This window comes from Geospiza fortis, unplaced genomic scaffold (assembly GCF_000277835.1).
Source record: "Geospiza fortis unplaced genomic scaffold, GeoFor_1.0 scaffold55, whole genome shotgun sequence".
In the NCBI taxonomy this organism is placed as follows: Eukaryota; Metazoa; Chordata; class Aves; order Passeriformes; family Thraupidae; genus Geospiza; species Geospiza fortis.
In genome coordinates this window covers 6,152,184-6,164,187 of record NW_005054308.1, presented here as the reverse complement: position 1 = coordinate 6,164,187, position 12,004 = coordinate 6,152,184, and the positions used below count along the sequence as shown (strand labels likewise).

At 46.6% G+C, this 12,004-nt stretch overlaps 1 protein-coding gene across 2 annotated transcripts; it reads left to right on the top strand.

Annotated features, from left to right (window-relative positions):
- Window positions 1–955: 955 nt before the first annotated feature.
- On the top strand, window positions 956–10,347 carry DCTN4 (dynactin subunit 4). Of its 2 annotated transcripts, XM_005418738.2 has the most exons (13): window positions 956–1,067; window positions 1,479–1,657; window positions 2,557–2,600; window positions 3,314–3,421; window positions 4,004–4,024; window positions 4,912–4,985; window positions 5,323–5,435; window positions 6,723–6,832; window positions 8,258–8,331; window positions 8,668–8,722; window positions 9,188–9,295; window positions 9,688–9,785; window positions 9,952–10,347. In XM_005418738.2, exons 1-13 carry the CDS (start codon window positions 976–978, stop codon window positions 10,163–10,165), a joined length of 1,290 nt encoding a protein of 429 aa, XP_005418795.2. In that variant the 5' UTR covers window positions 956–975; the 3' UTR covers window positions 10,166–10,347. The 2 variants fall into 2 exon arrangements, with proteins under 2 accessions (XP_005418795.2, XP_005418794.2); XM_005418737.3 differs by lacking the exon at window positions 4,004–4,024.
- The last annotated feature ends 1,657 nt before the right edge of the window (window positions 10,348–12,004 follow it).

Here is a 12,004-nt window from a genome sequence, read left to right as displayed (position 1 = left end):
ACAGGGGTGGTTCCCCTCATGGGGGACGAACCCTCCCTAAATGGCTCTGGCCGGGGCCCCCCCAAACCTCGGTGGGACCCGAGCGGGGCCGCGGGGACCCCTCACCCTCGCGGGGACCCCTCACCCTCGTGGGGACCCAACCCTTGGGTCAAGACCCCTCCCCACCACACCCATGCCCGTCGGGCCCGGCCGAGGAGGGGCCCAGGGACCCCCAGACCCACACCCTATGTCCATTTTTGTTGTGGAGGGGTGTGTGGTTTTTGCAGCTATGATTTTTGCTGTGGAGCAGGGGTTTGACTTCATAAATTGTCATATTAAAATCGCCGAGACTCGTTTTGTTGGAAGCATGGTTGAATTAAGAAATTGTGATAGATTTGGGAAGCCTTGAAGGAATGACTGTGCAGCCCAGATCTCAGAAAAGGCAGCTTTAATGAAATGCCTCTGAAGAGAGGATTTGTGACCTGGCTGTATCCGTCATGAATTCACTGTGGTGTGAGCAGTGCAGTCATTGTGCGTGGCCGTGCTTAATAATCAGTTTGAATTCCTCTTCAAGCAGGGGGCCCCAGTCTTGCTGCTGTTGTTTTAATGGACAGAATTCACTGTCACAGCTGAGAGATACAAAGCATCTTCTGAAATATTCATGTATCTGACCAGTGTAACTGTGAGGACACAATAAATTTAGGTCCAAATAGAAAATAAAATGTTAAAATTTTTGTTCAAGCTGAAAAATGAGATTCTGGTAACTCCTAGAGGTCAACACTCAGCCAATCTTTTCCCATTTACAAGACAGAGTAATTTAATCCATTCTAACTAAAGAAAGCTTATAATTTATGTTATTAAAGATCAGAATCTGACTGAGATGGGGTAAGGTTTTGCATACCAAAAAACATCTCAAGCCTTCCCTGGCTTCACCCTGCTGTTGCATGACACAAATCTGGGGCTTCTTGGACAAAGGTGTGCCAGATAACGTGTGTGATGTGGCTGTGTCTTCTTCAGGTTGACTCTCACTACTGCCCCAGCTGCCTGGAAAACATGCCTTCAGCTGAAGCCAAGCTCAAAAAGAACAGGTAAAGTTGCTTTGGGTTTTTTTTTCTTTTTTAAATCAAGGCTTCCTATTTAAAACAGTCCCTTCCCATGTCTGTCTGAAACTCCTCAAAAATTACATGGCTGCTTGTTGTGTTTGAGTCTCTTTTGGGGAAGAAGTGTCTTTCCACTATGCATCACAGGCTGTTCATGATTTTTGGGGGTATTTTTATGACCTGGGCTCATAATACAGAAGGTTTTTAGTGTCACTTTGTGTTTCTCACTGCTGCTGCTCTTATGCTGAACTCTGAATCCCCCAAGTTCCTGTGACAGCCCGTTGTCCCTCGCGCTGTTGCCTAGGAATTAATAATCTGTTGTTTTAGTGCTGATGTGGTTGCTGGGAGCATTTCTCTCAGCCTGGAACTCTTCTCAGAGCCCTGCCTCGTTGTTTGCAGGTGTGCCAACTGCTTTGACTGCCCGTGCTGCATGCACACCCTCTCCACACGGGCCACGAGCATCCCTGCGCCGCTGCCCGACGACCCGGCCAAGACCACCATGAAGAAAGCCTATTACCTGGCCTGCGGCTTCTGCCGCTGGACTTCCCGGGATGTGGGCATGGCAGACAAGTCTGTTGGTAAGGGACGGTTCAAAGACACAAAACTGAGTGACAGCATGAGCCCAGTTTGTGTTTTGAAGCTAACAGATAATCCACTTAGGTCTAGACTGTGCTCTAGACTTGATATCTGGCAAGGATTGGAGTTGTAGTTGGACATTCACAGGAAAACTCTTTGTTGCTGAAGACTCCTCTGAAGAGCTGAGTTAATGGAATGTGTGACCCACTTTCACGTCTGTGTTACCTGACTAGTGAGAAAACTGTCAAACTGTTTTACTCAGTGCACCCTCCCCACTGCTGAGATCTTGTTTGTGTGCTTTCACAGGCTTTGAAGCTGCTCAGTCTGACAGCATAAACACCTAATTTATTTTCCATCACTTTTGTTCACTTAGACTTATTCCAGAGTTGCTAGTCAGTGTTTGAACTTGGCTTTTCTCTTCACAAGAGCACTAGAATAAAGCTTTCATCTATTTTTTTGGTACGTGAGATGTACAGAAAATATCTGTCAGGTGGGGTTGAGTAGGCCAAGCAGATCCTCTGACTTCCAGTGTTGATGTGACTGAAAATGAAGCTGAGGATGCAGAGACAGCAGCAGCCAGTTATAAGAGACACACATAACACAAGTACCTGCTACTGAAGTGACTCCTGGGTTCTGTCCTGAGTATCTCTCAAGCAACATTTGTTTAAAAATACAGTATAAAAGATGTCAGAGCTCCTTTATTCCAAACCTGCCTGTGCAACTCTTTAAGATGTGTATATTTGTACAGACATGAACTTAAACAATTGCAGTGGTAGGTGTAGCAAAAATAGGGAATGCCATATTTTATAATTAACACCAAGATAGTTGAGTGTTGGGTGTGATTTCTGTGTGGCATCTGGAAACCTCCTGTGGACTTTGCTTTTTCTCTTCTCTTGTGCAGCAAGTGGGGGCTGGCAGGAGCCGGAGAATCCTCACACACAGAGGGTGAGTGAATGGGAAAGACTGTGCTTGGGCTGAAATGCATCAGCCAGAAAGAGCTGTTAGAGTGTCAGGCCCTCTCAATCACTTTTTCTGCATCTATATAATCCTTCAGATACCAGTTCCAGTTCCTAATCTGCTCCTTGAATGGAGGGAAGGCCTCTTAGAGGCTCCCCTGAGGATATAAAATCTCCTTTTGAGAAGAAGCTCAGTTGAAACCAACCTATCTAATGGTGCTGTTAAGGTGAATGTGCTGCGTATGTATGTGAAAAAAAGCTGTTTTCCAATCAAAAGTGTGTCCAGGATCTGGAAAACACAACTGCACCTTTAACACCCTTCCCTTTTACCAGTTAAGGCTCCACTCTAAATGTGACCACCCTTGGGGAGGGGGGAAAAGATGCTAAAGATGCTGTTTGCTCTGGCAAAATAAATTGCTCAGAGTTGGCCACATGGCATTACTCTATGCAGTCATGGCAAATTCATGAACAAAGTCTCATTTGCTGAATTGCAAGGTGAGAATTGGACACTGCCCTCCAACACACATCATTCCAAGGAAGGGTCATTTTGTGACCCACAGTGTGGGTTAAGACACGTTAAGGTACAAGGCTTGCATAATACAGCTGGTACTAGGAACAGAGTGAAACAAGCAGCAGGAACCCAGCTAGTTCACAAAGAAATGCTGCAGCTGAGGTGACAGTGCTCCCTGTTCCTCCCTCCAGATTAACAAACTGGTTGAGTACTACCAGCAGCTGGCTCAGAAGGAGAAGATCGAGCGGGACAGGAAGAAGCTGGTGCGACGCCGTAACTACGTCCCACTGGCCTTCTCGGTGAGCTGCTGTGCCATCCTCTCAGAGCAGGAAAAGGGATCCACAACAGCCTCAGCCTGGAAAATCAGATAGTTGGTAGCACAATAGGGCTGCCCAACTTTGGCTAATTGAGGACAACATGAAGAAAATGAGGTTTTCTTTAGGGATGAATACTTTGACATGCATTACTCTGTTTTACATTGCCACTCTCCTTGATAGTCCTCCCCAGCAGTGCCAGAAGGTTTATACTTGCCATGCCTAGGAATATGTTCTCCAGCAGTGAAGTGCAGTCCAACTGCAGCCACGTTGCCAGTGGCAGCCATTTCTCAGGACAGTTCATCCCACAGCTTAGTGACAGATAGATCAGCATTGTCTGACACTTCTCTGCATGAAATCTCTACTGAAGTTAACCTTAAGACTTGGTTGTGGCTTGAATGCCTTGTTTATTGTATCTGGCAGGTAAATGCTCACTTTGTTTAGCTGGGTGACTGCATATGCTTGCTACTTCAATGAATTGTGCTTGCTCTGTGCCCTTGCTTGTGTCTTATGGCTGCATTTTTTGTCTCTGTTGCTACCTGCTGCTATTTTGGGGGCTCTCCACAGCAACACACTATACACGTAGTGGTAAGTCTTTTCACAGTTTCTGCTGGTGTTAAAGCTCTCATGGTACCAACTGAAGGGGAGTAACAGATGCCATGCCTCAGGGCCTCTGACTTAGGTTTGCCTAGAACAAACACAGGTGAAGCCTAACTCTTCAGAGGGTAACATTTATTACAAAAATATCTTGTGTTAGTTTAGAAACAGGGCAATGTCTTTGAGTAAGTAATGTACACTTGACAAGCAGTCCTTCACCAAACTAGGCTGAAACACAGCTGTCTGCTTGGCCAAGGCAGGTGGCACTAACATTAATCATCTCATCCTTGAAAAATCACCAGAGTAGGCTGATGCTCACATTTCTCATTTGGTGAGAATTCAGGTTTTGAGCCTTGCCCGGAAGGAAGATGTCTGCCCCCAAGTACCCTGGGTACAGCTCAGCTATTGCTGGTGAGAGAGACTTGTAGGTAACAAGGCTTGCAGGAGCTTTTAACAGCTTTCAGCTGCTTCAGGTAGTGCTACAGAGCCTTTCAGATAGCTGTATAACCACATCAACCCACTTTTTTTGGCAGCTGAGCTCTCATTCTACACTACTTGACATGGAGTTGCTCTGCAGAGAATATCCAGAGAAGATGTGTCAGTAGTGCAGGCTGGTGATTTGTGGAAGGAGCAAAAAGCTTTATTAGCAGTAGCCACACACATCTTTCCCCATCTGCTGTGCAGTGGGAATTGTTTTCTCCTTGCTAACAGTTTAAGCAGAAAAATGTATCTTAGGAAGCATTGAATACCTTTTCCTTTTTGCTTTCCTTTGCTTGTACCCCCATGCTTGTCATGCAGCTCAAAGGATGAGTTTGCAGCAGGTTGTTGTGTCCCATCAGAGGCAGACCTGAGGGTGACAGTTCCTTTTTTCCTTGTAGGACAAATACGGCCTTGGAACGAGGCTGCAGCGCCAGAGGCCCGGAGCTCCCATCAGTGCCCTCGCTGGACTCTCGTGAGTCTCAGGGTTGGGGTTACCTTTGGGGGGAGCTTTGGAGGTGTAGGTAAGAGAGGAATAAAGCAGCTCTAGAAAAATGATAGACAATTAGCAGATAGCAGTGAGAGGAGATTTTTCCTTTCGAGCACTGGAGAAGTGTCAGATCCTCAGGCATCTCTGTGCAGCAACTCCAGATGTTCTGCTTTCTCCCAAGAGGAACAAGGGACTGCTCACACCCTTGTTGCAATTATTGTTGTGCAATCTCAGCTCTCTCTGCCTTCTGTGCTATAATGCAGTTGCTGTCAGAGCACACATGCCCCATTTCATGACTGAGTTGCCCCTTATTTTGCTTTAGCCTGAAAGAAGGAGAAGACCAGAAGGAGATCAAGATCGAGCCAGCTGATGCAGTGGAAGAAGTGGAACCTCTTCCTGAGGATTACTACACAAGACCAATCAATCTGACAGAAGGTAAAACCTTAGTATTCTGTCACTTTTTGTCCTTACATTTGGTAACGTGGGCATTGGCTACGAGTTTGTGACATTCCTCATGACCCAAGTTCCTGGTCATTTTTATGCTGGGATTGAAATACTGGGAAATACTTGACTTTTTAAATGGTAACTTTGAATGCAGCCTCAGCTGCATGTTTTACATGGAAAGCTCAGAGCCAGAAGGGTTATTTAATTTTCTTGCTGGCCTTAATTTCTGATGTGTAATGCATCAACTTTTGGATGGAGAAAAAAGCTGATGTCCTTTTTCAAGTAATAGCAGGAAATAAGGAAATAGCAGCTGCTGGGGATCTGGAACCAGAAGTGGGCTGTTGAGTAACAATTGCGCATTGCTTTGACATCAGCTTGGAACAGCCTGTGTACGCTTGCCAGTTCTTTAGCTGACTCATAAATTTAATCCATAAATACTGTAAATTGATCAGTAAGACCTGGTGTGAGCAGGATAAACCAGCAAGTACAGGAGTGATGTGGGCTTCCAGCTGAGGTAGCTCCAAGTGGAATGGATGATGTTGGTAGTTCTGCAGGCCTACAAAGTCTGCAAGTATCAATAAATTCATAAAAGGTTTATGGAAAGGAGTAGATCTTCTTAGTTTCCTTTTCTCATGAGGCTGTTGGCATTGTAAGTTTGATGCTGGTGAAGAAGACAACTTCCCTGGTTCCTCATAGTGAGGAAAAGGCTGCCAGGTGGCTCACTTGCCTCTTAGGCACTGGTGCAGTGAAGAGCCTGCATTTTGAGAGAAACCCATGGGAGGTTTTGGCTGCTGGGAGTTTCTTGCTTTGGGAACTGTTTTCTCTAATTCTACGTGTGAGTCTGAGTTATGCAAACTCCTTGCTAAGAAGCTGTGTATTGTACTCATGCAGCACCCAGCTGTGAGGGTAACAAAGATGTGAAACTCATTTCTGTGGTGAGGGAAAGAACTATGTTCTAGATGGTTAGAAAACTATTGTTTCCATCCCAGCTCAACTGTGAAGAAAGATGGGAGTCCCTTATTTCTCCTGGGCTAGCACTGATGTTGCTCTCATGTTACTGTGCCCAGTCAGGGCAGCCCTTTATTCAGCTTTTGCCTTTCTATTTATTTCTAGAAATGTGATAGTTGCCAGTGGCTTCTGAATTACAAGGTGCAGGTGAAATTAAGTGTCTTAGGGATGGTGGCAGATCTCCACACAGTGCATGGTGCATATGTAGAATCCAGCTCGAGTTTCAGTTCCTGAGACCTTTCTTTGTCTTGCTTTCTGTTGTGCTGCCAGTGACGACTCTGCGGCAGCGCCTGCTGCAGCCTGACTTCCAGCCCATCTGCGCTTCCCAGCTCTACCCACGTCACAAGCACCTGCTGATCAAACGCTCGCTGCGCTGCCGGGTAGGCAACTCAATCCTGAGCGCTGCCCCTGTTCTAGGAGCCTCCTCCAGCCAGGTTTCATAAGCTCTCAGAGGCCTGTAACACACCCAAGATAGCTCAGCTACCCTTGGAGGCATAAAAATCAGCAGGATAGCTTCTGTTACAGTGTTGGAAACAAAAAGGTTTCATAAAAGGTTTCACTGCACATTGCTGTGCAGTGTGACAAACAGAGAAAAACTGAGCTAGGTGCAGGAGATCTTTGCTCTTGGTAAAACACTTTACAAAAGTGGTTAGTTTTTTTACTTCTTTTTCTAGTCAGTTGCCCAGGTGGGACTTTTTGGCTTCTGTCTAATTAGCTTTAAGTTTGAGGTGAAGTGTCCTAGGCCTATGAGGTGGCTTTTTCACCTAATCAAAGCGAGAAACTTCTGAGCTTCTTTCTTTTTTAAGGAGACAAAGGATAGTTTTGTCACCCTGTCAACAAAGAGCGCACTCCTACATGACCTTTCCAGGCTCTCAGCACTCAGGTGCTGGGAAATGGGCTCTGTGTTTCTCTTTTAAAAGAAATGGCTCAAATGCTTCTCCTTGAAAGTTCTCAGCCAAGTTAGTGGTAGAAGCACTGAGGGGGTGAGGGAGGCTGTGATGTCTCTGGTGTGATGACAGTTGTGAGAAGGGAACAACACTGTCAAAGATGTATAAAGATACAAAGGTGGTTTGTGCTAGTGCCCTGCCTAGCCAAGAAGTCAAAGAATACTGCCAGTGTAGTTGAAGTAAAAAAAATTGCTGTTACTAAGGACAAAAGTCAACAAACAAATTATTGGGGAGAGGCAGTGCAGGATACTGAAGATGTCACTAGCGTGAAGGCAGGAAGAGGATACTTCAGAGAAGCAAAGCAGAGATCTGTGAAGTGGAGACAGGCAAGAGTTAAATCCAAGTTCTGCTGTTGGCTTTCTGCATGGCCCTTATTACACTATTTGTGTTCTCAGTCATACAAGGATATTTATTTTTCTAGTTCCTAAAGTAATAGAGCAATATTACTGTAAGTATTTAATATTTAGGATGCTGAACAAATGCAGAGTATTTTCTCAGAAATAAGTAATGTCAGACTGCTCCTGTATTTGAAGAGTGGCCTATGAGGAGATCAGGACTTCTAGCTGCTTCATTTATTTAATGGATTCTGGAGCATAAGGCAGTTATTTGTGCTGCAGTCAGTGTCCAGGTGTTTTCAAGACCAGTTCCAAGTCTTGTGGTTCTGAGGTTGTGCTGGGTATGACATTTTGGAGTATCAGTAGCTGAGCACATTGATGGCTACATGCACCCCAGATAGTTTTTATGTGCTGTGCTGGAGGCTGTTGTGTCATGGCTGGTGACACAGCACTTGTGGCTCTGATTCTTCAGTGTGTGACTGCACACAGTCTTTGGTGCTGACTTAAATACCTTTCTCTCTAGAAATGTGAGCATAACCTGAGCAAACCAGAATTCAATCCAACCTCTATCAAATTCAAGATCCAGCTGGTTGCTGTGTAAGTAAGAAATGGGGACTGGGGACAACAATTCCCTGTTCATGCTTAGGCCTTCTATTTTAATTTCCTTTGACCTCTTGTGGGATTGTGTCATCCCTTAGGATGGTGTAATCACCTTTTAAAATATATTTAGCTTATCTGTAATAGGTTTGCTTGCTGATCTACTAAAGATTTCAGCATGCACTGCATGCTGTGCCAGCCCCAGACTGCAGCAGGGTTTTGTAGGGTTAGGGTTATACAGCAAAAGGACGCTTCATTTTTCCTTTTAGGAAAGCTCTAATAGCTTTACAGACAGCAGCACAGTCCCTCACAGTCATTTGCTCTGTTGTTTTGTAGTAACTACATCCCTGAAGTGAGAATCATGTCTATTCCCAACCTGCGCTACATGAAGGTCAGTAGCTTTTCCAGAAATGTCTTAGGCTGAGACATAGCCAGGAGCTGTGAATGTGGGATCTTTCTGGAAGATGACATGGTGTGATGATTGTTCCCTGAGGGCTCCACTCACTCCATTCAGAGGGTGCAGGGTTTAAGGGAGTGGCCAGAGTAACTCTGCATGTACTTGTCACTGCAGCAGTAGATTGCTGTGCAGTGTGACATCACCATTTGCCATTGTCTGAAGAATACAGGGTGTGGAATTGAGATCTCAGCTAGACTAGAAATACATATTTCTTATATTAAGTGTTTTGTGTGGCATTGATGCCTTTCTTATAGACGGGGAGTGGCCACTGTCCATCCATTGAGAGGATGTGATGCAATTTTTGAATGTATGGATGAGTCAGAGAAGATGGAGGTGCTTACAGTAACAATGAATTTTAGCACAGTTGCTTCTTGAACTGTGATTCCTGAATCTCCCCAGGAGAGCCAAGTCCTTCTGACTCTGACTAACCCTGTGGAGAATGTCACACATGTCACATTGCTGGAATGTGAGGAGGGAGACCCTGATAACATCAACAGCACTGCCAAGGTATTGATTGTATCCACCTGCTGGGTAAGCCCAATGGGTCACTCCCATTTGTCTTTCCACAGGGCACACTTTTCATATGTCCTTCATCCCCTGCTAACTGTGCTGCATTTCCCTCCTTGGAGCATAAATGACTATCACAATTGTAAACAGCAGCTTATAAAGTATTTTGAAATTGTGTCTGTTCATTGATATCCAAAACCCAAAGGAGAAATTTATTATTTCACTGGCAGGGTGGTAATCAGGTGGTCCTGGAGCAGAGAAAAGCTGAGGATGAGTCAGTTTTCTATTAAACTGCAGTGAAGCAGACCTCAAGAGAGGAGAGCCCTCTCCTGCTTGCAGTGTAGCTGGTGATCAGTACTGAAAGGCTTCTTTCTCTCCCTGCTTTGTTTCAGGTGGCAGTTCCTCCCAAGGAGCTTATTCTGGCTGGCAAAGATGCTGCAGCAGAATATGATGAGCTGGCAGAGCCTCAAGACTTCCAGGATGACCCTGAGTGAGTGTCCTGTGGGGATCCTCTCCCTTAAAAACTCGACTCTTTGAGTAACTCCCTCTCCTCCTGTCTTCAGTGTGGTTTGAGTTCCTCTGAGAGCATTGTTCCACTTGGAACAATGCTTTGACAACTTGGCTGACCCAATGTTCCTGTGTGTTCTGCCTTGCAGCATTATTGCCTTTAGAAAAGCCAATAAGGTGGGAGTTTTCATCAAGGTCACCCCACAGAAAGAAGAGGGCGAGGTGACCGTGAGTTTCAAGATGAAGCACGAGTTCAAAAACCTCACTACTCCCATCAGGCCCAACGAGGATGGTGACCACACCTCAGAGGTGATCTGGCTCACCCACCACGTGGAGCTCAGCCTCGGCCCCGTGCTCCCCTAGCGGCTCCCAGTGCCTGCTCCCGACGGCTGGATGGACTGGCCCCCTGAGAAAGCACCTCTGAAAGGTTCTGCAGAGCTCCTCTGTGATGTGTGGGTGTGCCACGGGCCCGGCCAGCCGCCAGGAGGGGGCTGAGCTGCCGTGGTTTGGGCTGGTTTGTTCTCTCTCCCCTTGTGTAGTGCCCACTAACCACCACTCCACTTCCCCTCACTGCCCCAGGCTAGAGTAACTTGCAGCACGTCTTAGAGCACAGAAAAATATCTCCCTCCAGTTTTGCACTGAATTGGGCTTTATCAACAGATGATTAGGGCTGAATTTGGATTTATCAGCAGAAGAGAACCCATACTGGCTTTTTCTCAGCCCACAAACCTGATGTTACATACCCAATAATGAACAACTTCTCTTTCACACAGAGCAATGCCCTTCCAAACAAACATTTTAAGGGGTGTCCCTGCCTTCTGCATTCTGGCAAGTTCCTGCCAGCAGCATGATCTTTTAGTTTGGTTTTCTGCTCCCTCATAGGATACCTCAACTGTGGGGGCTGGGCCATAGAGCCCTACCCCTGTGGCATATGTAGCTTGCTTAGCCAAGGTGGCAGATGTTTCTTCACAAAGGAGTTGATCAGTTTGCCTTTAAACTTTAAACATAGTGTACTGTAGTGTTCATGGATCTGACTGGCAACCAAGCCTGCTGCATCTCAGCTGGGTGTGGCAGCAGGATGTGCTGCAAGCTGGGAATTGAGGTGCTGCTGCAGCTCTCAGAATGCTCTGGAGAGGCAGGGATGCTCCAGAGAGGCTCCCTGGCAGACCTCAGCTCAGTAAATGTTGTGTTGCTAGGGGTTGTAGCAAGGAGGGTATGAAACCTGGAGAGTTAAGATCTGGTAAATATAAAGCTACAGTGGTGATTTGGGTTCGTAATCTTTGTTTTTCCAGTTAGGGCGGGTGGGAGGGAGATGTAAAGGTGGAAACTCATTATGTGTTAACGACAGACACTGTACCAGAAGGTCATTTACCCAGGGTATAATTTGGCTGCAGTCCAAGCTAAAATAGGTGTTTAAGAGCTGTGTATCCAGGAGACTGAATTACTGAGAAGTGCGTGGCTGGTGCAGGCAGGTGAGATGGTTCTTCCTGCAGAGCATTCCCACTTCAGACCTTGACCTTTGTTAAACATTTCTGAGGGGCTTTGACACGCTGCTGTGCTGGGAAAGGCTTGAACACCAGCCAGCCTTGCCAGTGGCATGGTGCTTGTGCCATGGCTCTGCCAATCCTCTGCATGGAGGGGCAGGATGAGGCTGCCTGCTCTCTGGGGGGTGCTGCAGCACCCCAAAACATCTCCCTTAGCTCAAGGAACCTGCTGTGGTGTGCTGGGGGCCTCACAGCTCGCAGCCCTGCTCCTGCAGTGGGTCTCAAAGCAGCGAGGCATCACGTTTACAGCTCTGTGTAGGTGACACACAGATGTACAGCATGAGTTTGAGACTTGTAGTTAGTAGTTAATGTGTAGTGCTAGTGCCTGCTGTGGCTTTCCGTGTCTGAATAACAAAGCACTTCACCTCTGGCCACAACTTCTCCTGTTCAGTAGCCAAAGCAGCTGCTGCACTTTGACACCACCACAGAAAGACCTCCCAGGACCCGAGCCTGGAGCTGTGCCTGGGGCTGGGGTTTGCTGCAGGCAACGTGACCTGGGCTCTTCTCACTACAAACAAAAGGTGCACTGGGCTGTGGCGCTCTGAGCTCGGCGAGCTGCTCTCCCCTCCCTGCAGGTGCTGTAGGCCATAGGAAAGGTATTGCCGTGTCCCTGCCTCTGTCCCTGCTCCCTGACAGGCGCCTCTTGCCTTGTGCTTGA

Bases quoted from the DNA above. Each gene is read 5' to 3' on its own strand.
- DCTN4 (XM_005418738.2), top strand. From the start codon at position 976: ATGTGGCTGTGTCTTCTTCAGGTTGACTCTCACTACTGCCCCAGCTGC. The intron at 3,422-4,003 runs GTGAGCTGCTGT...GGCTCTCCACAG, and splicing joins ACGTCCCACTGGCCTTCTCG to CAACACACTATACACGTAGT. The intron at 5,436-6,722 runs GTAAAACCTTAG...TTGTGCTGCCAG, and splicing joins ACCAATCAATCTGACAGAAG to TGACGACTCTGCGGCAGCGC.